The sequence below is a fragment of the Suncus etruscus genome, chromosome 18 (assembly GCF_024139225.1).
Source record: "Suncus etruscus isolate mSunEtr1 chromosome 18, mSunEtr1.pri.cur, whole genome shotgun sequence".
NCBI classification, from domain to species: Eukaryota; Metazoa; Chordata; class Mammalia; order Eulipotyphla; family Soricidae; genus Suncus; species Suncus etruscus.
Genome location: NC_064865.1, coordinates 37524177 through 37547198, shown reverse-complemented (window position 1 = coordinate 37547198; position 23022 = coordinate 37524177). Strand labels below are relative to the sequence as shown.

The window sequence follows — 23022 nt, the reverse complement described above, 5'->3', positions numbered from 1 at the left end:
GTGAGGAAGGGAGAGAGAACCCTGTAAGACCCCTCCCGACCCCCACCCAGTTCCACACACCAAGAGGCCATGTTGAGTTTCCATAGCTCAACCCAGAAATGGACATGGCAGAAACAAGGAGCCATGGGCCGAGACACTTCTCAGGCCTTGTGGGTGCCTCCCACCCCCAATCGGAGTCTCAGTATAAGGGATAAAGGAAATAGAGAACCAAAAGTACAGAGAAAATAAGACGTTTGTCTGCGCTTGGGCACAGCTTGTGTCTAAACACATTTAATGAGTCAAAGAATGAATGAATGAATTTTAGCTGAATCAGTAGAAAGGGCGAAGAAAAATGGTAAGAAAGGGGCGAGAGCTGCGGGCAGTCAGGAGTCGGGACCGAGTCCCAGAGCCTGGAGAGGAGGGCCGAGGAAGGCAGGGAGCGGGGACAAAGATGGGGACAAAGATGCGGAGTGGAGGGCGGGAGAGACGAGGGGCAACCGGAGAGCAGAACGTGGGAAGAGATGGGGCGCAGAGGGGGTGCACCACGGGCCAATGCGTGGGAAAAGCCGGCACAAGCGGCGCAGGCGGGGCGAGGGGGCCAGACCTGGGGCCGGGGCAGCTGGGATGGGACGGGAGGCAGGGCCGGGCCGCCGGCGGGAGAAGAGGGGAGCGGGAGGGGAGCGGGAGGGGAGCCGGGTGTGGGAGCCTCCGAGCGGCTATTTATAGCAGCCCCGTCATTCGGGCTCTGTTGCCGTCAGCGCTACGCTCCCCCGGCCCCCCGCCCCCGCGCCCAGGAATACCATACCCCCCCCCCCGCCGGCCCCAAATTCGGCTCTGATGACACGGGGGGAGGGGAGGCAGGGAAGGTGTGACTCACCTATCCCGACCTCCCTACCTGCCCAATTCCCGGGGGCGGCCAGACGTGGGGGAAAGGGAAGACAGGGTACTCCCTCGGAAGACTGGGTGCGGGGGAACCCAAAGGGGACCCCGAGAAACAGACAATAGCCGCAAAACCCCGTCCATCTCCTTCCACCCCGCCTCGGAAACGGAACCCTCCGACCTCCTCGGAGGGTCCCCAGCTCAGCTCCGCCAGCGGCCGAGGATTAGCCCGGCAGGCTCCTCCCCTGTCCTGTCCGGCCCGCGGGGCTGGTCCTTACCCTCCCCGACCTCTCCAGCCCGCTTCACACCCCCGCCATCCTGACCCCGGAGCCCAGCTCTTCCCTCCCAGCCCACAGCCCCTTCCCAGATCCCATACACTATCCCTCTGGCTCCCGCTGATGTGCTCCAGGTTCTGCCCCAGGACTCCGGGCGGGAGGCCACCCCAGTCCCTCCTTGGCTTCACCTTCGCTCCCCCTGTCTCTCCGGCACCTGCCGCTTCCTCTCCCCTCTTGACCCCTCTGCCCCGGCTGGCTCCGGACACCCATCCCATCCCTCGGCCAATCTGAGGCCTTCGACCTCTGCCCTCTCCCTCCGACCGAGGGTCCCCTTCCCTCACACCTCATTCCTTCCTAGGCCCCCTTCCTGGCTGGCAACTCATCCCACCCCCCTACACTTCCCCACCCCTCCACCCCCTCCACCTATCACCCCCGCCCCCCCCCCCCCCCCCCCCGCCTTTCCCGGCCGGGCCTTACCGGTCATGGTCAGCACTTCGGAAGCGAGGCAGGATCTGGCGAAAGCTGCTAGTCCGGTCAAGTTTGGGCTGCGACTTGGTGCGTTTGATGGAGCTTTTCAGCCTCCGGCTCAGGAAGCCTTGCTGAGGAGGGAATGGGATAGGGGTGGGCTGGGGCAGGGGCAGGGGCAGGGGCAGGGGCAGTTCCAGCAACTCAACCCTCAGCCTCTGGAAGAGGTCCCTGGAGGACAGCGAGACTGGGGAAAAGAGAAAACTGTAGAGGCAGAGGCGAGGAACCAGGGGATAGGATCCCTGCTACCAGTTTGTCTTCCTTTGCTCCCACGGGTGCGAGCGCGCACACACACAAACACACACACACACACACCAGCCTGGAGAAGGTGGGAGGGCTGGTCTGAGAAGCAGGGGGGCAGGACCAAGAAGGGGGGAACCAAAGAGGTAGGGAGCCGCACAGGCACTCACACCCCCACTCTCTCAGAATCCCGAGGCTCCAGCTGAGGTGCAGGGGAGGGGTCCAGCTGAGCCACATCTGGCGAGCGCCTTCGCCTTCACTCACTCACCGAGGGCCGGAAGGGTGCAGCGGGGGCGGCCTCCATGCTGTACTGCTTCCCCCCAGGGACGCTCTTCCTCCTCGAGCGACCCAAATGGTATTCTGGAGGGGAGGAAAGGGCCAGAGGGAAGCTGGGGAGGAGGTCACCCCGGAGGTTAGCCCAGCTTTCCACGGCCATGGCCACGGCCATTCCAGTCCCCCGACTCCCCTGGCCCCTCGGTTCCAGCCTCACCTACCCCCCGGAAAGCAGCAAGAAGAGCATCGGCGGCTGAGAGGCTGGCGGTGGGAAGGAGGGGGCAAGGAACCGGAGCCCCCCGAGGGGGAGGGGGTGGGAGGCCTGGGGCCCATTGCTGAGACTGGCAGTCAGCAGAGGGGCATGACTGAGGGTCAGGGAAACCCCAGTAATGAAAGAAGTGGAAGCACCACGGAAACCTGGTCCGGTTGACTCGCCCCAGCAAGGGGCTAGCAGAGGGGCTGGATTGAGCTAAAGGTCACAGCCCTCCAGCAGCCTGCCCTCCTCACAGCTGGGCACCTCTCCCACGGCCCCAACTCCTGGGACCCCAGTCTGTCTGGTGGACCAGGGCTGCCTCCCATGACCCCCCCCCCTTGGACCGGAGAGGTAAGTCTGGGAGGAGACTGTGCAGAGGGGCAGGAGCCTGGACCCAGAAACTGCAGGATGGGGCAGCTGGGGGGCTAGGGGTGGGGAGGGAAGAGGCTTAGCCTGGCTCCACGTGCACTGCAGTAGGGAAGGAGGAGGGGGAGAGAAGAATGCAGGGGAATGGGCTGTGGGGGTTCCGGGACTCCCAAGTGGGGTAGAGAGGAAGAGGAGAGGTGAATGCGGATGAAGGTGGGACTGCTGAGGATCTGGACTGGTGGGAGGGAAGCTGAGGTTCAGTTGCCAGGGAATTTCGAGGGGCCAGGGGCTGGAAGAGAATGCCAGTGGGGGGGATGCCAAGCTCCGGCTCCAGCTCCAGAATGGCTGCCCAGGCCTGGGCTCCCCCCTCAGCCCCACAGTCACCACTGCAGCCAATGGGGGGGCAGGTGCTGCATCAGGGGCGGGGCTACCATCTCCAAGGCAACAAGAAGCTACAGGCTGGGGGACCGGAAGAGCTGCCTGTTAACCCTCTCCTTTCCAGAACAAAAGTCTAAGCTACATGCCGTCTGCTTTAACAAATACAAATCACCCCAAAACTGTCCTAGGATCAGCTCCTAGCTTATTTATATCTCTAAAACTCTGGGAATGTGGCTCTATGATAAAAGTGATGTCTGCAAGCATGAATGTGACCTGGGTTCCATCCCCAGTACCACATAAATAATAAATAGGTAAAACCCAGGTGTTCAGATGGTTTGCACAAAGAAATGTGGGTCCCAGACAATAGGAACCTTTACCAGACCCTAAGGAGCACATGTGTGGAAACATATACTGATTTGTGGGGGGTACATGTAAACGGGAATAACAATACAAATAGAGATTGGGGTCTAGGTGCTTATGAGACATACAGACAATTCTGAGCACAGGGTGCCACAGATCTACATTCTGAAGCCCTAAAGTCTACACACCATGTAGGACACATGCTTAGACATATGTGAGCACTGTAACAGCGCCATGCATACTGTCCCCTGGTCCCCACAGAACTACTAGCATGTATGTGTAGTACAAGTGCCTTTGGACAATCATGGGCAGCACAGAACTGAGACAAATATTAAACTGTGAGACACACACATCGGCGCGCCTCCTACACGCGCGCGCACATAGACACACACACACACACACACACACACACACACGATTTTCACATCTAAGAAGCAAGCTTGAGTTCACCATGATCATCCGCATCAAGGTTTCCCCACATTTCCATAGCAAAAAGGTCCTTCATTCACAGGAAGCTTCATTCATGTCACATCCACCATCTCAGCAGAATCCCTTCATCCCTAGTCCTTCCTGATGCCAACATGTGCATCTGTGACTGCTACCAGCATAGAGAAAATGAATCCACAATCTTGCTGCACATGCACCAATGTAGTCAAGGGATCAGCCTATCTTATTCTGAATATCTGCATTTCCCACATCCGGCTGTCTTCCATTAGAGGGGGGAACCTTGGCCAACCATTATTTTCCTATGCAAGTTCCCCTAATAAAAACACAAAGTCAGTCTAATTTTATATCCACCAGAAATGTGCTTTGGAACTGGAAAAATCAACAGAAGGAGAACAAATTTGCTAATTGGTTCACTTGGTTCTTGCAAGTAATAGAACCTCACACATATTATCAGAACTAGGATCCAAGAACTCAAACAGAAGTCACAGGTACACAGAGACCACATACACATCCGCTTAGAGACTCATAGCTGCAAGGCACAAGAACAGCAGAAACGCACAAGGGGAAGGGGCAAAGTGACAGAAATGCAGGAGATCCTGTTATTAGTGCACTAATAACATGTACATAAAACACAGCACATGCCTATGTCCACGGGAGCAAACCTGAGAAGCACACAGCGCGATCCTGAGGCTCCATGTCCCATCCCTGCATGATGTATACACGCTTGCACACAGAACAGCCACCTACACAGACCCGTAACACAGGCATTGTGCACACACCCACACATGTACACACCCTGTGTACACACAATTGCACTCACACACACAGAGCAAGTGCTTCAACTCCCACCTCTCCAATCTCTCTTAATCTCACCATCACCCACAGATCTTCCCCTGCCCTCCATCCAGCCCTCCAAATCCTTAACCTCCCCTTAGGTCTTTCATCCTTCTCACACCAGGTGGCTGCAGTCAGGGAGAGGCAGGAAGAGAGGCTGCTGAAGCAGGATGAGGGAGAGTTGGCGAGAACAGAGAACAGTTGGGGGATCCAACTAGGAGCTGAGGACAAGAACCTCGGATGAGGTTCCCTGCCTGAACAGGCCTCATTGTGAAGCAGCCTCCATGTCTGAGTGACCTCCCCTGATCCCGCAGGACCTGCCTGGGCCAAGCTCTCTTACCTCGCTCCATGCTCAGGAAGGTCTCTCAGAGATCACTCAACCGAGCAGTCTGGCACTCCGGGCCCATCCCGAAATCCGAGACCCCTTCTCCCAGCTCCTGGCCCACCTTCCCATCTTAAGCTTCTCTCCCTCTTCTAAATCCGGCTCACCTAGCTCCCACATGCCCCTTCTCCAGCTCTTCTCTCCTTGGCTCATTCACCAAGCCTCTCCCACTCCTCCTCTCCCTCCCTACTTTTTCCCCCTTTACCCACTTTTTCCCTTCTCAGCTTTTCTCTTCCCGGAGGAAGGAACTGGGCTCACACCTGCCTAGCTCCAAGGTGTTTCTCGGGCGGTGGGGAGCCGAGGCAGGCTCACCCGGACTCCCTGCCCCCACCTGTACACCACCCACCACCAGACACGCCCTGGACACCCGTGCTGGGGCTGACACAGATACCAGGGCCAGTGACGGCACACACATGCAGACACACACACCTGCCACCAGGGACACAGGCAATTCTGCACATGCAGCCACACATCAAGCCCACACACAGGCTGACCGGAGGTGAGCCCGACTAGGACGTGCATGCTCGCCAGGTCGGGGTCACAGGCACCAATAGGGCCAGGTCCAGGGGCCAAGAGGCCGCTGCAGCGGTTCGGGGCAGGCAGGGCAGGACGGGGCAGACGGGATCATACGGACTCACGGCTGGCTGCACCTGTGTGCATGAGGAGCCGGTCCCGCGTGCACATGGCACCCACACACAGGGGGGGACGCGAGCACGGACGCGGACACACGCACGGGCTGCCGCCTCCACCGAGGGCTCCAGGCCCCCTCCCCGCCGCCCCCGCGAGCGCCCCCACGGAGACCGCCGCTCCCGACCCCGACCCCAGCGCCCCCTCCGGTTACCATAACTCCCCCCACTCGGAAGGTGCAGCGAGAACATGCGGAGGGAGCAGCCGCGCCGCCGCCGCCGCCGCCGCCTCCCCACCCCCTCCCGCGCCCCCGCACACGCGCGCCCCCGTCCCCGTCCCCACGCCACGCGCGCGCCTCGGCGGCCGCCCCGCCTTACCTCGCGCCGCCCCTCGGGGGCCGGGGTCCCCGGCGGGGGAGGGGCCGCCCGCGCGGGGCGGGACGGGCGGGGTGCGGAGCGCCGAGCGCGGGCGAGGGGGCGGCGGCGCGGGGCGGCGCGGGGCGGCCCGGCCCGGCCCGGCCCGGCAAGGCTCGGCTCGGCTCGGCTGGGCTCGCGCCGCCCGGCGCAGTGGGGGCGGCGGCGGGGCCCGCGACGGCCGCGCGGTGACGGCCGCGGATCGGCTCCCTCCGCCGCCGCTGCCGCCGTTGCCCGGGCCCCGCCGCCGTTGCTAGGCGACCGCTGCTGCCGTGGCCGCCTCTGTCACGAGCCCCGTCGCCCGGAGACCGCGCGCGAGCGGCGGGGGAGGGGGCGCGGGGACCCCCCGGCCCGCCGGGCCTCCCGCCGCCCCCTTCCGAGCGGGACCCCGGCCGCGGCCAGCCGGACCCGCCGCGGGGACGAGAGCCGGCGGCTCCTCCCAGCAGAGGAGGAGCCCGGATTCCGAGGCCCCTCCGGCGAGGGCCGGCCACCTCTCGGGGCTCCGGGGCGCGCACGGTGGCGGTGGCGGTGGCGGGCCCGGGGCCCCGAGAGCCCTCGGCTGCCCGCACGACCTCCAGGCACTGGGCACACACACCCCGCGCCCCCTGGGGCCTCCTACGACCGCCAGCAGTCTAGGCTCGCTGAACTCCCGTTGCCCCAATATATAAATATATATATATATATATGCCCCCGAACCCCGGAGCATAGCCACCTCCACATCATCGTCTTCGTTCCCACACGCAGCGTGCCCCCCACGAAGCCCCCAGACCCCAGCACTCGGAGTCAGGAGAAAGTGGGGACTACGTGGGCCGGGACGCCGGGCACGGACAGCTCCTGGACACGCTCCCCGCGCACGTGACCGCACAGGTGTGCACACACCTTCCCCGACACGGACATGGCTCACGCGCGCGCGCGCGCACAGATGTGACAGACGGCACACACTTTCTCCGCGCACCAACGGCCCCACTCCGCCACCTGGCTGGGCCTCAGAGGTGCCGCCTCCAGACCCCCCAGGTGAGGCGTTGCCGTGACAGCGACACGCCAGCCCCACCCAGGGTCCCCGCGGTCCAGGGCCCGAAGGGAAGGCACCCCCGCCTGGCCAAGGCGCACTCGGAAGAGGACCGGGAGGCTCGGCTCTCCGCGGGTTAGGGGAGCTCAGGCAAGGGGTGAGCAGGGCCTGGAGGTGGGGCGCGGAGGGCCTGGGTCCCAGGGCCTGGAAAGGGCTGGCAGGGCCCGGGGCACTGCCGAGGGGGTTTCTGGGGGCTGAGGGCGGCTCTCTGCACCTTGGCTGCAGATCTCTGTTCTCTGCCTTCATCTCCCCTCACTGTTCCCATGGAAACCTTTTAAGCGAACTTCTCAGGAAGACAAAAATCTTTTTTTAAATGACTAAAGAGGGGGGTGGAGGGGGGCAGAAAGCGGGAGGGAGGGGAAGAGACAGATGGAGAGAGGGAGAGAGTTGGGAGAGACAGACTGAGCACAGCGCTCCACAGACAGACAGAAAGGCAAAGAGATGGGGGTCTGATGGTCTTCCACGGGGAGCGAAAGGGGGGACGGAGGAACCCGGAGCTGGGCAGGAAAATAAGCGAACTCGGGCAGGAGAGAGAAAGGGGGTGGCAGAATTGCAAAGCATAGCAGCAGTCAATAAGAGGGAGAAGGGGGCAAGAAAAGAGTAAGGGCCCCAAGGTCTGGAAGAAGAATCGGGGGCGTGAGGGTGGTGCAGAGGTCCGGGGGGAGGCCGGGAACTAGGTCGCTGTCGCCCAAATCCCAGACCCTGGCCGGGAGGGGCAGGGACAGGCACGCGGGCTCGGACAGGAAGCCACAGATCTAAGGAGACTATTTTTGCAAGCACCAGAGAAACAGTCAAACTTCGCTGCTGGAGAGGGAAAAAGAGCAAAGGAGGGACCCCCCTCCCCACCCCTGGCTGTCCCCCACAGCCCTCGGCAGGCCCGCAGCCCGGGGGGGGGGGGCTTCTCCCTCCGCAGGCTCCCACTCTCAGGAAGCCAGACTCCTCTGGTCTCCGCCTCCTCCCAGCCCCTGCCAGCTCCCCCATCCAGGCTCCGCTCCCCTCCCCTCCCCTCCCCTCCCCTTCCAAGCAGCTCAGTCCCCTGCCGCCCTCGGTCCTCGCCACTGTCCGGGGCGCGAGCCGGCTCGGCCGCCGTACCATGCTCGCCGTGGGGACGGCCCTCCACCGGCACGGAGACTGTGCGTCTCAGCAGTTTGTTGCGGCTGGACTCGCTCCTCCGGTCCCGGATCAGAAGGGGGTGTATCTAGGGGATTGGGGGGGGGTGTCAGACCTACCTGGCCCGAGCCCCCGCCCCCCCTGCACCTTCCCTCCCAGCGGCCCGCCCACCTCGGCCCCGGGCGATTCCTGGCCCTCGCTGCTCCCCAAGTTTCTCTCCCTCCGTCCTTCCTTCTATCCTTCCCGGAGCCCCCATTTCCCCCCTTCCCCTTTCCCGGGCTTTGGAAACACCTGGAGAGGTTTCCCCAAACCTCAGCCCTCTGCACGGGCCGGGGCCTCACGCCCAGAATCCACTTTCCCCTTGACCTTCAGTTCCTCCACCCAGCCTCGCCGCTTTCCTCCCACCCTCCCACCTCCCTCACCCCCTTCCCTCCCTCCGTGCCTGTCACGGGGGTAGCAGAAGCTGCATTTATAATCGAGATCCACAGCTTGTCTCCCTCCCACAGCCCGGCTAGCGGCCAGACTGAGACCCAACCTCCCCACCCCCCAGAGGGTCTGGTCACCTCCCCCACCTTCCAACAGCTTCCCGGCCCCCAAGACAGGCCAAGTCCCTAGCCCAAGTCCCACCCACCTCCCCATCCCTCAGCTTTTCTACCCCAGATGCTGGCCGTTCCAGAGGCCCCTAGGGTTCTCAAGCCCTACCTCCCTGGTCTTCCCTCTTCCTTCTAGCACTATTTACTCCCCACTCCTCTTGGTTCCCCCATTTATCCAGTGCAAGCCCCAACCCTTAATTAGGGTCTGTGACCACTAGTAAATCACTCAAATGCCTCAGCACCCCAAACGCAGATTCCCAAGTCACTGCCCTCAGACCCCTGTTCCATGGGAGAATACTCGCCCCTCTGATCCATATCCTCCACTTCACTCATGACTGAGATGTTCTCTATCCCACCATCTTGTTCCTGGGTCCCTAGAATGCCTGGTTAACCCAACTTCAATTTCAGCTCCGCTCACTACACTTTCCCCCAATAACTTTTGGGTTGCACTTTTTTTTCTTTTATTGGCTTGATTTTGAGCCATGTCCTGCAATGTTCAGGAGTTACTCCTGGCTCTGTGCTCAGGAATCACTCCTGGCAATGCTTGGGGACCATATAAGATGCCAGGAATGGGACCAATGTTGGTCACATGCAAGGCAGGCGCCCTACCCACTATACTATCACTTCAGTCCCTGGGGTGCATCTTTTTGAGTACACCTTGTACCACTGTGAGCGGTTACCTTAGCACTCTAAAATGAAACCCCTATAACTGACCCCACTCCCTGACTCATTTTGAAGCATTTCCCTTCCTATTCTTCTGTGGGTCCCCCAGCTTTCTGATCTCGATGGTCACTACCTGCCTACCAGAACCTCCTGCCTATTCATCTCCAATAGGGCTCACCATTGCCTCCTTCCCCACTCTTCCTCCTTTTGGAAAAGGTTCTACACTCTCAGCTCTCTTCATTCCTGGCATCTCCTCCTCTGAATGTGCATCCAGTCCCTGGGACAACCTCAGTGTATCCAAACTGGTACCTTCTGGTCTTCTCTGCCATCCACATCAACACCCACTGACCTCATCTCCCAGAATCCTCCAGGTCCTCCTACTTCCCCAAAGTGTGATCTTCCCCCTGCTTTTTCTCAGAATCCCCCAGCCTTCCCCCACCAGTACTCTGTTCCATGAGGGGGAAAGAAAGGAGAGGATACCTCCCAGAGAAGAATGTCTGCCTCTTTGATCCCATCCCAACCCAGAGGCTAGCCTTCTCCCACTGCTCACAAAGGTGTCTTCTCTTCCTCCCTTATGTCTTCCCTCTTCACTGAGGACTGCCCCCATTTTTCAGACCCCATTCTCCCCATATCACCCCAAGCTCTTTTCCCAACCTTCACACCCTGCTCACCTCATCCTCATCCAGCATGAGAAGCTGGTTCCCCGAGATGATGCAGAACCGAGGGTTCCAACCAGGACGATCATATGGGGAATGAATGTATTGGGTTCGGTGCATAGGGGGTCCCCGTACATCTGGGGGACAGAGACACACAGAAATGGTAAGGGGAGCTCTATGTGTTTTGGAAAAAGAGACCTAAAATAACAAGAGCCCACAAATGTGGGAGGAGATCCCACCCACCTGGAGGAGCTCTTAAAAGGAGGTGCGACCCCTGGAAAGTCTCAAGGAAGAGGGAAAAAAGCCTCCCTATCTGAGGGGTAAAGGAGGAAGGGGAATCACATCACAAGGGGCTCTGCAGATCGGGGGGAAAAGGAATACAAAAGGGTGGCACAGGAATTATAGAGCATGACAGGATATTATAAGCTTGGAGTCAGAAAAGAGGAAGTAGCTCTCCATCCACTTCAGAGAAGTCAAAAAGCAAACTTGGCAGGAGAACAGAGGCTGATGGTAAGTATGGAAGGAATGGGAGGGTACCCCAATAACTGCAGAAGACATGAACTTGGGAAGTGGCCTCATCCAGCTGTAAGATGAAGGGGAAAGCTACGCAGCTGGAGGAAGCAGGAAGGGATTGGGGTGTAGAAACATGGGGCATGAAATTCTGATTGCTTTACAACTGGAGGACAGCGGAAGTGAGGCAGTGCGCCTATGAACAGCCCCTTTCTGCTTCTCCTTCACCCTCCGTGCCCTCTTCCCTAGCTTAATCCTACTCATCCTTTGAGGAAAATTCTGGTCCTTCTAGTGGTAGGGGGAGAATGGATTATGTCAGCATCTGGCCATGGAGGAGCCCCGGAATTAGAAAAGAGGAAAAAGGCCTTGGTTTGAATGATTAGAAGCAGAATTTATTTATTTGCTAAGAACTATGCTCAGAGATGAAAGATTACACACTGCCACCCCCTTTCTTCCCTAGTCTCCAAGGGCAGAATGAAAGCAGAAGTCACAGATAAGCAACCTCACCAAGGCACTTGAGGAGGAGAAAGGGAAGAATGGGAAGGAGCCAACTTGGAACATAAAGAGGTCTTCAAAGTCTAGAGGTGGGGTTGGGGCAAAACTTTCTAAGGAGAGAGAAAACCAGAAGAGAAAGAAATAAACCAAGACTAATCTATTCTAGGCGAACCTGATCTGTACTTGGGACCCACCCTGGAGTTCCTCTTCCCCAACTTTCCTCCTCTTCCCATGCCTCCAGCCCTGTAAGCATCCTCTCCTTTAACTCCCCAATGCCACACACCATCATCACCTTCGGAAGAAAAGTGAAGTCAGATTGATGACATCAAAATGATAGAAATTGGGCTTTGAGTAAACACAGAGTTGAGAGGAAGACAAAATCTGAAATCTTTACAGCATAAAACAGGTATCTTGCAGGGCTAGTTCTGGCCTTTTGGCTTCATTCCAACTGGATGCTGTGATTTTGAGAATTAAAAAAAAAAAAGACAAAAAAAAAAAAAAACCCAACTAGCCTCTTTTTGTCTACAAACACATCCAGACTGACCAAACTTGCAGATCAGAGTCAGAAAACTCCCAGAATATAGATATGGAGAAACCCCAATACTTTATAATTCTGTCCTTAGGCATCTTAGACATTCTAACCAATACTCTTTAGAAATTAACCGCCAATACTGAGGCTCCGACACTGCAGATGCTGCAGGCCACATGCCCACCGCATTCAGGCTCCGAGGACCCCAGAGGAGACATTTGATGACACACACAAATGCTATAAAAGGGGAAGGGGAGCGGGGCTCAGGCTGTAGGCATGGAAGGCAGTTAGGCACGGGGGAACTCAGCTTCGGAGCAACTCTAGAAACACACACACACACACACACACACACACACACAAACACATACATTGTCTAGACTTAAGGATGATTCTGGGAAACAGATGTAAGAGACAAGAGGACCATGGCTGAGAAGGGAAAAAGATTTACTAGGATGAGAAATCTCACAGGGCTCAGTTGGGCATCTCCTGTAGGCCCCTTTCCACCCAGCATGCCTTTGCACCCCAAATCTCCAAAACCCCAGGAAGTAGGGGGAACGAAAAGAATGGGTGACAAGAGTCGGGTTATTAAAGGAAAGTGGGTAGGCACAGACTTGTGACAAGGTAGGGAATGAGGCAGAAAGGATGGGCTGGGGGACAAAGAACAGGGAAGGATCCAAGGGAAAAAGGAAGCAGAAGCGATGGTCAATTCCCAGGGACAAAGGAACACACAGGAAGGGCCCAACTGGACATGGGAGAACAAGAAATGCAGTGGACCTAACAGGGAGACTAGCACAAAGGGGTCATCAAGAAAGAGGGGGTAGAGAAGAGGTAGACATATAAGGTGCTACTAGAGAGAGGAGAACGAGAGAATGGATTACAGAAAGGGAGAAGGACAGGAGGGGGACTCATATAAGAACGGACACTATATGGGGGGAAAGATATAGGTGATGGACATCAGAGGAGGGAGGGGGGTGGAAATAAGGTTGGAGGAGGGGAGGCTAAAAGTGGAGAAGTAAAGGGAGTAGCTAAGACCCCAGGGACCACATCCTACATTCAGGGCCTTAAAGAAGGCTAGAACCTGGGCAGGGTCCTGTCATGCCCCCAACCCCATCACTCAGTCTTACTTGTATGCCCTCCCCACCCCCACCCCACCAAACACACACACACACACACACACACACACACACACACACACACACACACACACACACAATTCGGCCCTCCTCTGCCCTGGTCTCTCCTCCCCCAACCCATTCCCTCTCTCTCTCTTCTCTTCCCTCCATCTGGACCCTACAGTCCTACCTACCCCCCCCCACTGCCTCCCTCTCTCTCCATCTGGCCCCTTCTTCTCTCCCTCCATCCTCCTCTTTTTCTGTCCCCTACCCTTCTGAACCCCCTGCCATAGCTAGCGTGCCCCTCATCATCTTGGCTTCTCTTTCCACCCCTGTGTTTTCATTCCCCACCGTCTCGGCTCCTCGCCTAACACTCGATCCTGTTTCCTTGATATTTTCTTCATCTCTCAGCTCTCACAATCCAAATGATTTCTGCAGCTCTTTCTCACAACAACCCCGTCCTACCTTCCCACCCTTCCTGGATCCCTTTCCCCTTCCCCATTTCCCCCACTCAGTGCTCCCCCGTCAAGGCTGCCTCCGGGGCCCCTCCGACCCTCCTGTACCCCAGTCCTCCGGCGGGCAGTCAATCCCTCTTTCCCACTGCTCCCAGAGATCCCTGCCGTCCGTCCCGTTCCTCTCTCCCTCCATTTCAGCTGCTCTCTCCCTGGGCCCCAGTTCTTGCCCCCCTCCCGCCCCCGTCCCTCCCCCTGGTGCCCCCCCCATCTGGCCCTTCCCTTCCCCTCCCCTCACCACCATACCTCGGAAGGGGGCATAGGACATCGCGGGGATGCTCCCCCGATGGATGGAGGCGCGAGACCTGCTCATCAGGCCTGGGGGGGCGGGGGCGGGGGGACGAGGGAGAAAGAGAGGCGAGAAAGAGGGGGAGAGAGAGGGGGAGAAGGAGGAGGTGGAGGAGGAGGAGGAGAGAGGAGGAGAGAGGAGCGGAGAGGAGCAGAGAGGAGGAGAGAGGAGGAGGAGGAGGAGAATGGGAGCCAACGGCAGCATCGGCAGCCGGGGAGAGAGAGAGGGAGAGAGAGAAAGAGGGGGGCGGGGGAGCGAGAGAGAGAGAGGAGAGAGAGAGCAGGAGGAGGAGGAGAGAGACTCTGCAGCCCCCACCCCTACACCCCGAGAATCCGAGGATCGACCCTGACTCCATCCAAAACACACCAGAGAGAAAGAGAGACAGAGACAGAGAGAAAGCGGTTCTAAAAATGAGGATCCCAGACCCCTGGGCAGAGAGACCCCAGACCCACCAAAGATACCTTTGCCCCCCCCCACCCGCCCACCAAAAGGTTAATCAAAGGTAGAATATAATATAATAAAATATAATTTGGAGTTTGAGGAAATAGACCTTCCAATTTAGGAAGGGACTCCCCCCTCAGTCCCCCAAGGGTCAAAGGTCACCATGTGAAAGTCCAGTCTCAAAAATAAGATTCATCACGAAAGAAATCATTCAGTTCGATTTGATGGTGGTGCCAGCCCTTCTAACTTGAGATCTCCATTTAAATGGGAAGAAGTGAGGGTTGGAGTGGGGGTGGTCCCAGCTACCCAAAGACACTGGAGCTCTTAGATAAGTTACACTGTAGAGGGGCTTAAGAGGCCCCCCCAGACTCTGAGCTCATGGGGAAGAAAGTTCCTTTGGGGGGTGAATGGGGAGAAGAGAGGAGACACATTTCTTCTGGGGATGTTGAGTTTGAAGCCCCAAATTCAAGAGTTTGAACCACTGTAGAGTGTGATTGTGGTTCCAGAAAAAAGGACCCCTGTCTAAACCACACCAGAGAGGAAACTCAATTCTGAGAGGGGAGAGCCCAGAAATCTTAGGGACAGAACCCCCTCCCCAAAGCAGAGATCACCAGAACCCTCAGCCCAAATAGGCCCATCTTCCCCAGCATCAGACACCCCAGACTCTGGACACAGTACTGGGGAGGTGGGGTGGTGTGCATCCCCTCCCCTCATAGGTTGCCTCCTCCCACCTCCTCTTACTGGGCCCCATTCTCCATTTTTTGGGTCACTGGGAGTGCTTGGGCTCCTGGGAGGTTATGTAGGGCAGGTCCTGGCACTTAGGGGGGTGGGGTAAGGGAAGAAGACCCCTGCCTGAGAGGTGAAGACAACCTGGAGAGGGGATGGGGATGGGGATTGTTTTTGCACCCCAACCCCTTCATCTCTTTCCCTGAGGGGTTCCAGTCTAGATCACTGAGGTGTCCTCAGTCCCAGAAGCATCTACGTCGATGCCAGACGGGAGAGCACCTCTCCCCACTGCTAGCATCTGGCCCTGCCCTCGCCTGCCTAGACACCCCCAAACCCAGGGACAGCTAGCTGGCTTCTCAGGTTCCCCGGTCTTCCTCAGCCCAACCAAAATGGCAGGGGGCGCTCTCTTCACCGCCTGAGGTACAAGCTTCTCAAGACCCTCCCCGCGTGAAAAGCCCTAGGGGACGGCGTGAGGATGGTTATTGGGCACATGCTGGAGTTCGGGGGCGACTCTGGACTCCGCGACCTGACGCATCGAGTCCGCAGGAGGGTCTCCTGCGCCCCTCACAGCACGCCCGCGCAGCGCGCCCGTCACGTGACCGCCGGCGCTGGCCTCCCATTGGCTGCTCCTCGTGGCTCATTGAGGTGCAGCCGCCAAGGGGGAGGAGACCCGGCCCGGGTCACGTGACGGGAGCCAACCGCCGCAGCGCCCCTTCCGCGCACTCCCATTGGTCGTTTTCTCGTTTTTACACGGAAACGGGCGTGTCCTTTTTTTCCTTACATGGTTGCAGCTCCGGCTGTCCATTGGTCACATGCTCCTTGGGCTCCGCCCCCCCCGTTGGGAGGAGGCGGGGCAAAGACGGCCACGTGAGAGCCGGGATTGGCCGTCACGTGGTGTGTGCTGGTTTCTGATCACGTGGCTGCTGCCCAGGTAAGAAGAGGCCGCGCGCTGCCGTGGGCTTTGTCCTTTGTAAAATTCCTGGTGGCCTTTTGCTATTTTCCACCCTCCCTCTCTCTCTCCCAGCCGAGGCTGCATGTTGGGGGGACGGGCTTCCGCAGTCCTGCTCAGCGGAGGGGTGAGTGGCCGGCCCCGCCCCTTCCGGTCCTCGAAGCCTCGGCCTCTACCTGTACCCCAAATCCCACCATTGGCTCCCCGTCCCCAGGACTGAGTCAAAACAGAAGCCGTGGCTTTAGTATTCCAAGTCCCTCACCCACCACTCTCAGGGATGTTTTCTTTGAGCGTGTAGGAGAGGGAGGGCAGAGCCTGAATGTGCAGACGTTTGAAGGTTCCCAGGGTGTAATTTCTTGGGGTACTGGTGGGGGAGAGAGACATCGACTTCACCCGCTCTCAGGCCGCTCTGCTCCTGTCATTGCTTTGGATGCCGACGACATTGCTGCCTATCGCCTCCCGCCTTTTATTGCTGCCCCGAGCCTTGCTGTCCATGGCCTCTGGAAGCCCCCCGGCCCAGCCCACTTCTGCCTCTGGTTCTAGCTATGTGGCCGGTTCGGTCTCTGCAGCCTTTGTCACCTGCCCCAATGAGAAGGTCGCCAAGGAGATCGCCAGGTGGGGAGCTCTCTCTCGGGTACAGAAAGGACGGAGGAGGGTGAAATGGGCTGGCGCAGCTATACCCGGAACCCCACCTTGTTGCCCGCTCCTCCTGCATGGGCAACCTGTCTGGGTGACCGTGCAAAAGTTCTATCGTGGGGTGCTGACGGGAGCGTCTCTGTCTCTTCACCTGCAGGGCTGTGGTGGAGAAGCGTCTCGCAGCCTGTGTCAACCTCATTCCTCAGATTACATCCATGTGAGTCATGAAAGCCAGCCGGGGTTAACCTAACAGTCTAGGGCTGGCTGGCACCTTTCTTCTTGGGGGAATCTGCCCTCACAACTCTCCCTGACCTTTTTAGCTATGAGTGGAAAGGAAAGATCGAGGAAGACAGTGAGGTGCTGATGGTGAGAAACACCCCCGACTTGAAACCCCGGTTCCCTCATCCCCCCCCCATGTCCCCTCATCTGACAGCCTGTCACTAACCTCAACGCCTTGTTTCTTTGCCCCCCTAGATGATTAAAACCCAAAGTTCCTTGGTCCCAGCTTTGACAGATTTTGTTCGGTAAGAACTTTTGGGAGTTAGGGACGAGGTGTATTCTGGTGGGACTTGCCACACAGGCCAAAGGGGGCCTGGACCTCTGGGTAGTGAATGTGCTCCCCCCTTCCCCACCAGTTCTGTGCACCCTTATGAAGTGGCCGAAGTGATCGCGCTGCCCGTGGAGCAGGGGAATGCACCGTACCTGCACTGGGTGCGCCAGGTGACACAGTCTATGCCCGATTCTGGCACAGCCCTACCGTGATGCTGGCCCAGCGGCAGCTCCACCCCCACTCCCCTTACTTGGATGCTCTCAGTCTCCCAAGTCCCTAATAAATGCTTTCTTTGGTTCTCTGCCTCCTGCTTCTTTCATCATCACAGATGTGAGTTTAGTTGGCAGGGAGAGAAGTGCTTTTTGTCCCTGTGTTCTCATCTTCCAGAAGGACTCGAGCAGTTAAGAGTTGTTTATTTCTCTTTATTTCAATCATACAGAGTCTGGGGATCCTTGATCAACTCCTCCCCTCCCTCCCTCCTGTCTCCAAGTCCAGGGGTTAAATAATTTTAAAAAATATTTAAAAAGTTGTAACAAAATAACATCAAAGGAAATGAGAAAGGGGGTGGGGAGGGGTCAGGAATCCTGAGGGGAGCGAGGAGGAGAGGAGGGGACTCTTCCCCAGCCTCCCACCTGGATTCCAGCCTGGGCAGCAGGGAGCTACTGCCCGGGTACATCCCGGCTGCAGGTGAGGTCAGAGGTCAGGGGACTGAAAGTGCCAGTGTGTGTGGATGGGGAAGTGGGCAGAGGCAAGCTGCTCAGAAGATGCCCCCACCTCCCCACTCAACCAGGTACTGCACAGAGCCATCAGGCCGCACCCTCCGAGCCAGGACCCGCACGGGATCCCCTCGGGACAGGTAGCCCACCCCACCTCGGACTCCTCCCCCAGTCCCGGGAGACAGACTACGGCACAGGGAAGGAGGTGCTGAGCGTCTAGGAAGACTCAGGGAGGGGGCCGGGGCTGAGGAAGATGAGGCAGTCATCGAGTGAGGGGGGGCACTTTTAGGGACATCTGTGGGGAAACCAAGGTGAAGTTCCAGGGGTGACCTAGGAAGGGAAGGCGAATTGTGAGTTCAGATATAGAAAAGAGCTGACTAGAAGGAAGGGCGCATGTGGATCAGAAAGGGGGTGAGAGAGAGAGAGAGAGAGAGAGAGAGAGAGAGAGAGAGAGAGAGAGAGAGAGAGAGAGAGAGAGAGAGAGAGAGAGAGAGAGAGAGAGGAGGGAAGAGAGGAGGGAAGAGAGGAGAGAGAGAGAAGAGAACAAATGAACTTATGAGCAAAGGTTAAAAAAAAGGGTGTGACAAGCAAGCAGGTAGAATCTCACCTGTCTGGGGGTTCACCATCCGCAGAGGTCCCTGCAGTGCTGGCAGAGGGGTGGAAGGAAGCGAACATCCGGATGGGACTGCTGCGGTGGGTAGGGGTGAGTCAGGATCTGAAGCAGGGGGGAGCAAATTCTCCCTTCCCCAGAGGACAGAGCTCAAACACCACCCCACAGCCACCCCTCCATAACATTGGCAACCATATAATGGTTCTATTTTTCCTTTGTTTGGTTTTGGTCTGGGGCCACACCCGGCGGTGATCAGGGAACCACCTAGGGTGCCAGAAATCAAACCCATGTTGGCCAAGTACAAGACAAGAAACTTTCCCCTGTGTTATCCCACCAGCCCCAGAAAATGGTTCTGGAAGAACCAAATCGGATAGCTGATGCGGAAAGAGCAAAGCATCCTGGGAGAGAAAGGCCCAGGGCTGCAGAGGACTGGAGGAGGGATCCCGGGGGCCTTCTGGTTGGAGGGCAGAGGAACACTGACCTGGGCAGGCAGCGGGCATCTGTGGGCCGGAAGTTGTAGCCGCTGCTGCCCTGGTAACTCTGGTTAGGGCTGGGGGGTGGCGGAGACACCGAGGCCTAGGAGGAGTGGAGACCTGAGAGAGAGTCCTCAACTCCTTCCCACACCACCCATGCCTCAAGGGGTGCCCCAGCCCCCTACCTGCAGTGCCCTCTGCAGACGAGCTCGCTCCCTCTGCTCCTGGGGCTGATGGTGTGCTGTTGATGGTGGCCCCAGCTCCTCCATTTTCCCCTTTTGCCGCCGCCTCAGGGGCTCTGGCTCCAGTCTCCGGCGCTTCCCCAGGGGTCGTGAGACCCCTCCCCCAGGGCCCTGCCCTGAAGGGAAGCTGTAAGAGGCCTCCTTATCCCCCCAGCCCCCTCCCGGTTCCCCCCAAACACCTCCCATATACCCCCAGATGAATATCCTGAGAGATTCCCCACCTCCCCTGGACCAGTGACCTGGTAGGGGCTCCATCTCCAGGAGGAGGGTCCACAGGGGGTGGCATCCGCGCATGGAGACCAAACAAGCATTTCCTCTTCTTAATCTCCCTTCCGGAAATGAAACTGGGGTACAGAGGACACGCAGTCAGTGATGCAGGTCAGGCCTCCTCCGGGCTACTCAAGCCTCTTCAGAGCTGGTCTCCCAGGTTGCTGGGCCCACGTCCTCCCAGGCTTCCCAGTCTTATCTCCAGGCTTTGTCTCTGTCTCCTTCCTACTCACCGGTCTTTGTGGCTGTTGAGAGCGGAGAGGAGCTTCGAAGATCGTTCTCCCTTTGGGGTGTCTGAGAGCTGAAGAAAGGGAAGGACAATAGGGTTAGGGGAACACAGATCCCTCTCTTCTGCTTTTCCATTTCTCCATGTGCCCCCTATGTGAACCCCCAGCTTCCTTCCCCTTACCTCCCCAAGGAGCAAGCTGTCCCAATTCTCTGAGGTGAATGGGAGGATCTCACGGTCAAAATCAAAATATTTTTTCTTGCAGCACACACTGAGGTGATAGAGGACAAGATGGGCCACGTCCACCCTGAAGAAACAAGGAGTTGTCAAGGTCCCAGGAAACACCGCAGAAGCTTGAGGAGCCCCTGGGTGGCATGGTGGGGCGTGCAGGGTGAAAAATGGAGCGGAGGTTGTGTGTTCTAGGGAGGTGGGTCCCACTCAGCTCACCAGCGAAGTTGCAGCCTCCTGACCTTCTCAGGGCCCCCGCGACACACACAACATTCAAATTCATAGAACCTGGGCATGAGCAAGATGGAGAGGGTCTCCCTTACCCAAGGGAAGGGTACCTCTCCACGGAGGTTAGAAAAGCTTCTGAGGAATAGAGGAGACAGAGAGAGGCCTAGGGAACTGGAGGGCAGGGCCCAGACAGCAGAGGGACCCCTCTGTTCCTGGGGTGTCTGTGCAGGTCTCACCTGTCCCCATAGAGGAGGGGCTTGCTCAGACACTGGGTGCAGGCTTCATGGAACCACTGTAGGCAGCTCTGGCACTGCAGCATCTTCAGGTTCCACCTGTGGGGTCAACACAAACATGTGACCTCCTGACACCCCATTAACAACGCAAACCCTACTCCCCCACCTGAGCACCTTTTACCCTTCCCCCTCTACCTGGGATTTCCTCACACCCCAGCCCCTCATCACTCACTCTCCGGGACCTCCACAGTAGCAGTAGCTCTGCTGCCGATTGCTCAGATGTCCCGCGTCCCACTCCAGCCCCTTCAGTCCATATGGTAGAGACAGCTTCATACTCAGCATGGCCCGGGCATAGGGGCCCTTCTTCAGCGCACCCCCTCTCTGCACAGACAGAGCAGGCAGGGGCTTCAGTGGGGAAGGGGGGCAAAAACTGGGGGCAGGCTTTAGAGGTACCCACAAGGTGCGTTTACCTTGGTGGCGATGGCAAAGACGCACTGGCGGCAGACCCAAGCCGTGCCCTCTCCATCTCCAGGGGCTGGGGCCCTGGGCACGTGGCAGTCCTGGTGATAAGCTGAGAAACAACAATTCTAAGGGGCCCTGGATGGCAAGGCATACCTTTGTGTGCCAGGGATGGGACAGGGCAGGGCTGCTTCCCCACCTCACTGCAGCCCTCCCTTGGTCCTGTGGGGCTCATTTATTTTTATAGGCACGAAGAACCCAAGCTCAAAGGGCTCAGGACCCACCCAGGACACAGGACCGCCATCTGAGCGTTCATTCCTACATCCCTATTCAGAGGTGATTCCACTTTGCTGGCAGGGAGTGAAGCTACAGCAGAGACTAGCCCGAGCAGGTAAGGGGGGCTCTGCTAGGGCTGGTAGCACCAAGTCCAGTGCTGGACGGAAGGGCCAGGGCTAGCCGGTCCATTGAGACACGCTGCCCGCTCACCGTGGCGACACTTGTCACAGCTGACCAGCCGGTTTCCCGGGCCCACAGCCTCCGAGCGGCAGACACAACAGAGGAGTTCCTCTCCAGGAAGGGCAGCTGTGGGGAGAAACAGGATCAGGGCTCTCTCACCCTCTTTGCATTCCCCCACCTCCACCCCAGTCCAGGTTTGCTCCCCAAGAGATGCCCAACCTCAGGCCTTTGGGGACTCACCGGGGCTAATGTCTTTCCAGAGAACCAGAAACTGGGAATCGTCCTCAAACTGGACCAGACACACCTCCCGAGCACTGTCCACCTGGAATGGAGAAGCAGAGAAGCTGCATCTCGACCCAGTGGGCCAAGGTGACCGGTCAGAGGTCAAAGGTCTCACCTTCTTGATGGTCCCCAAGTACAGCAGCCCATCTGTCCAGCGGGCCAGGACATCCTGGCCCTCCCAAAGCCGAGGTCTGGGGCCTGGCGTGGGCGCGGGGGAAGCCGGATCCCAAAGCGAGGAGGCACCGGAGCGGCTCAGCCGGGGGGGCTGTGCCATTGCATCCTGGGGGGGCCTAGCCAGAGGGGTGGGAAGAAGGTTATCAAGGCTGAGAACATGCCCCACGTGTCTGGCAGTGTTGCTCTCCATCGAGGACCCGGGCAGCTGCATCCTTCTCCCAACCCCGAGACACCTGGAGACAGAAGCATTTGCGGCCCCTTCCGAAGCTTCTGAGCTGCAGCTGTTCCACTCGGGGGACTGGCTTTTCTCGGCCCAAATGCCTTGCCCCCGACCTGGTTCTCCCCAACCCAGTGGCCAGCGTCTAGAGGGCCCCCGGGATATCCTGTAGCCCGGTCCCGGGCTGTTAGCAGACACGATGGCTGCAGAGGCCAAGGTGTCACCCCTCAGTTTCCACGGCCGGCCCCCTGAAGGGCGCGCGCCTGGGGTGCCGTGGCCCGGAGCCGTGGGGAAATACATGTTCTCCAGAGCCGACGAGGCTGCGTCGGGGCCGCGAGGTCCGTCTCATTCAGAACGGTCCTCGGGTGTAGGTCACGCCAGGGCGCCCTCCCGCTGGGGCCCCGCGCGATCAACTTCCCCGAGCGCCCGGGAGGGGGTGTGTCCGCGTCCGCGTCCGTGTCCGCGTCCCCGCCTGGGTCTCCGCGCCCCACGACGGCGGCGCGTCCGAGCGGGTCGGGCTGGAGGGGCCCCCGCCCAGGCTCTCGCCCGCCCGCCCGCCCGCCCGCGCCCCGCGGGGTGCCGACCCGGCTCCGGCCCCGCGGCGCCTCCCGCCCGCCGCCTTACCCGTGACAGCTGGGGCCGCGGGAGCCGGGCGTCGGGGCGCGGCGGGGGCGGGCGGGCGTGCGGCGGGCGGCGGCCGCGCGGGGGTCCCCGGCCCAGCCCCTCCGTGCCCGCGGCTCCGGGGCGTATGACGCAGCAGCCAAAGCGGCGGCGGCGGCGGCGGCGGGAGGCGGCGCGGGGGGAGGGGGCGGGCGGCGGGCGGGCGGGGGGCGGGGCGACGGCTCCGGGGAGGGCGCGGGGGGCGCGGGGGAGGGGCCTGGAGGGAGGGGCGCCGCCTCGCCTCGCCCCGCCCCGCCCCGCGGCCCTCACTCCCTCGCCGCCTCCGGCTCCGGCTCGGGGTGGGAGAGGGCGGAGAGGGAGAGGGAACCCCGCGGCAGCCCCGCCGTCCCGGGAGACCCGCCCCGGGGCAGGAGGGAATCCCCGCTCTCCGGGGGCCGCCCCAGGACCCCCGCGCCAAGCCACGCCCCCGCGGGCAGGCCCCGCCCCCGCCGCTCACCTTCTCCCTCCCCCGGGCGGCCC

The 23022-nt window shown here is 59.3% G+C and overlaps 3 protein-coding genes across 6 annotated transcripts in view; 1 reads left to right on the top strand and 2 right to left on the bottom strand.

Moving 5' to 3' along the window:
• SYNGAP1 (synaptic Ras GTPase activating protein 1) overlaps window positions 1-13965 on the bottom strand; it is a 32072-nt gene extending 18107 nt beyond the window's left edge. For both annotated transcript variants that reach the window (XM_049765174.1, XM_049765175.1), the window contains exons 1-5: window positions 13727-13965; window positions 10338-10459; window positions 8393-8498; window positions 2167-2258; window positions 1611-1732 (exon numbers count right to left, since the gene is read on the bottom strand). In XM_049765174.1, the coding sequence (XP_049621131.1) occupies window positions 1611-1732; window positions 2167-2258; window positions 8393-8498; window positions 10338-10459; window positions 13727-13793 (509 nt within the window). In that variant the 5' untranslated portion in view covers window positions 13794-13965. The remainder of the gene's footprint in view (window positions 1-1610; window positions 1733-2166; window positions 2259-8392; window positions 8499-10337; window positions 10460-13726) is intronic.
• A 1863-nt stretch (window positions 13966-15828) lies between these two features.
• CUTA (cutA divalent cation tolerance homolog) lies at window positions 15829-17368 on the top strand. Of its 3 annotated transcripts, none has more exons than XM_049765154.1 (6): window positions 15829-15867; window positions 16289-16500; window positions 16679-16738; window positions 16842-16887; window positions 16996-17045; window positions 17157-17368. In XM_049765154.1, exons 2-6 carry the CDS (start codon window positions 16316-16318, stop codon window positions 17281-17283), a joined length of 468 nt encoding a protein of 155 aa, XP_049621111.1. In that variant the 5' UTR covers window positions 15829-15867; window positions 16289-16315; the 3' UTR covers window positions 17284-17368. The 3 variants fall into 3 exon arrangements, with proteins under 3 accessions (XP_049621111.1, XP_049621109.1, XP_049621110.1); XM_049765152.1 differs by lacking the exon at window positions 15829-15867 and adding an exon at window positions 15893-16012; XM_049765153.1 differs by lacking the exon at window positions 15829-15867 and adding an exon at window positions 15964-16012 and having other exon boundaries at window positions 16231-16500.
• Window positions 17369-17472: 104 nt separating this feature from the next.
• On the bottom strand, window positions 17473-22564 carry PHF1 (PHD finger protein 1). Its single transcript, XM_049765191.1, has 15 exons — window positions 22506-22564; window positions 21607-21779; window positions 21450-21531; window positions 21240-21335; window positions 20765-20865; window positions 20527-20675; window positions 20298-20393; window positions 20053-20121; window positions 19789-19912; window positions 19613-19680; window positions 19352-19456; window positions 19056-19239; window positions 18879-18973; window positions 18395-18475; window positions 17473-18117 (listed from the first exon to the last, which is right to left on the bottom strand). The coding sequence occupies exons 2-15, from the start codon at window positions 21763-21765 to the stop codon at window positions 17829-17831; spliced, it is 1698 nt and encodes a 565-aa protein (XP_049621148.1). The 5' UTR covers window positions 21766-21779; window positions 22506-22564; the 3' UTR covers window positions 17473-17828.
• Window positions 22565-23022: the final 458 nt, after the last annotated feature.

Bases quoted from the DNA above. Each gene is read 5' to 3' on its own strand.
- CUTA (XM_049765152.1), top strand. From the start codon at position 15,971: ATGTTGGGGGGACGGGCTTCCGCAGTCCTGCTCAGCGGAGGG. The intron at 16,739-16,841 runs GTGAGTCATGAA...TGACCTTTTTAG, and splicing joins ATTCCTCAGATTACATCCAT to CTATGAGTGGAAAGGAAAGA. The intron at 17,046-17,156 runs GTAAGAACTTTT...CTTCCCCACCAG, and splicing joins GCTTTGACAGATTTTGTTCG to TTCTGTGCACCCTTATGAAG.
- PHF1 (XM_049765191.1), bottom strand. From the start codon at position 21,765: ATGGCACAGCCCCCCCGGCTGAGCCGCTCCGGTGCCTCCTCGCTTTGG. The intron at 19,913-20,052 runs GTGAGCTGAGTG...TTGTTTCTTCAG, and splicing joins AGGAGGCTGCAACTTCGCTG to GGTGGACGTGGCCCATCTTG. The intron at 18,118-18,394 runs GTGAGATTCTAC...TTCCCTTCCTAG, and splicing joins GATGGTGAACCCCCAGACAG to GTCACCCCTGGAACTTCACC.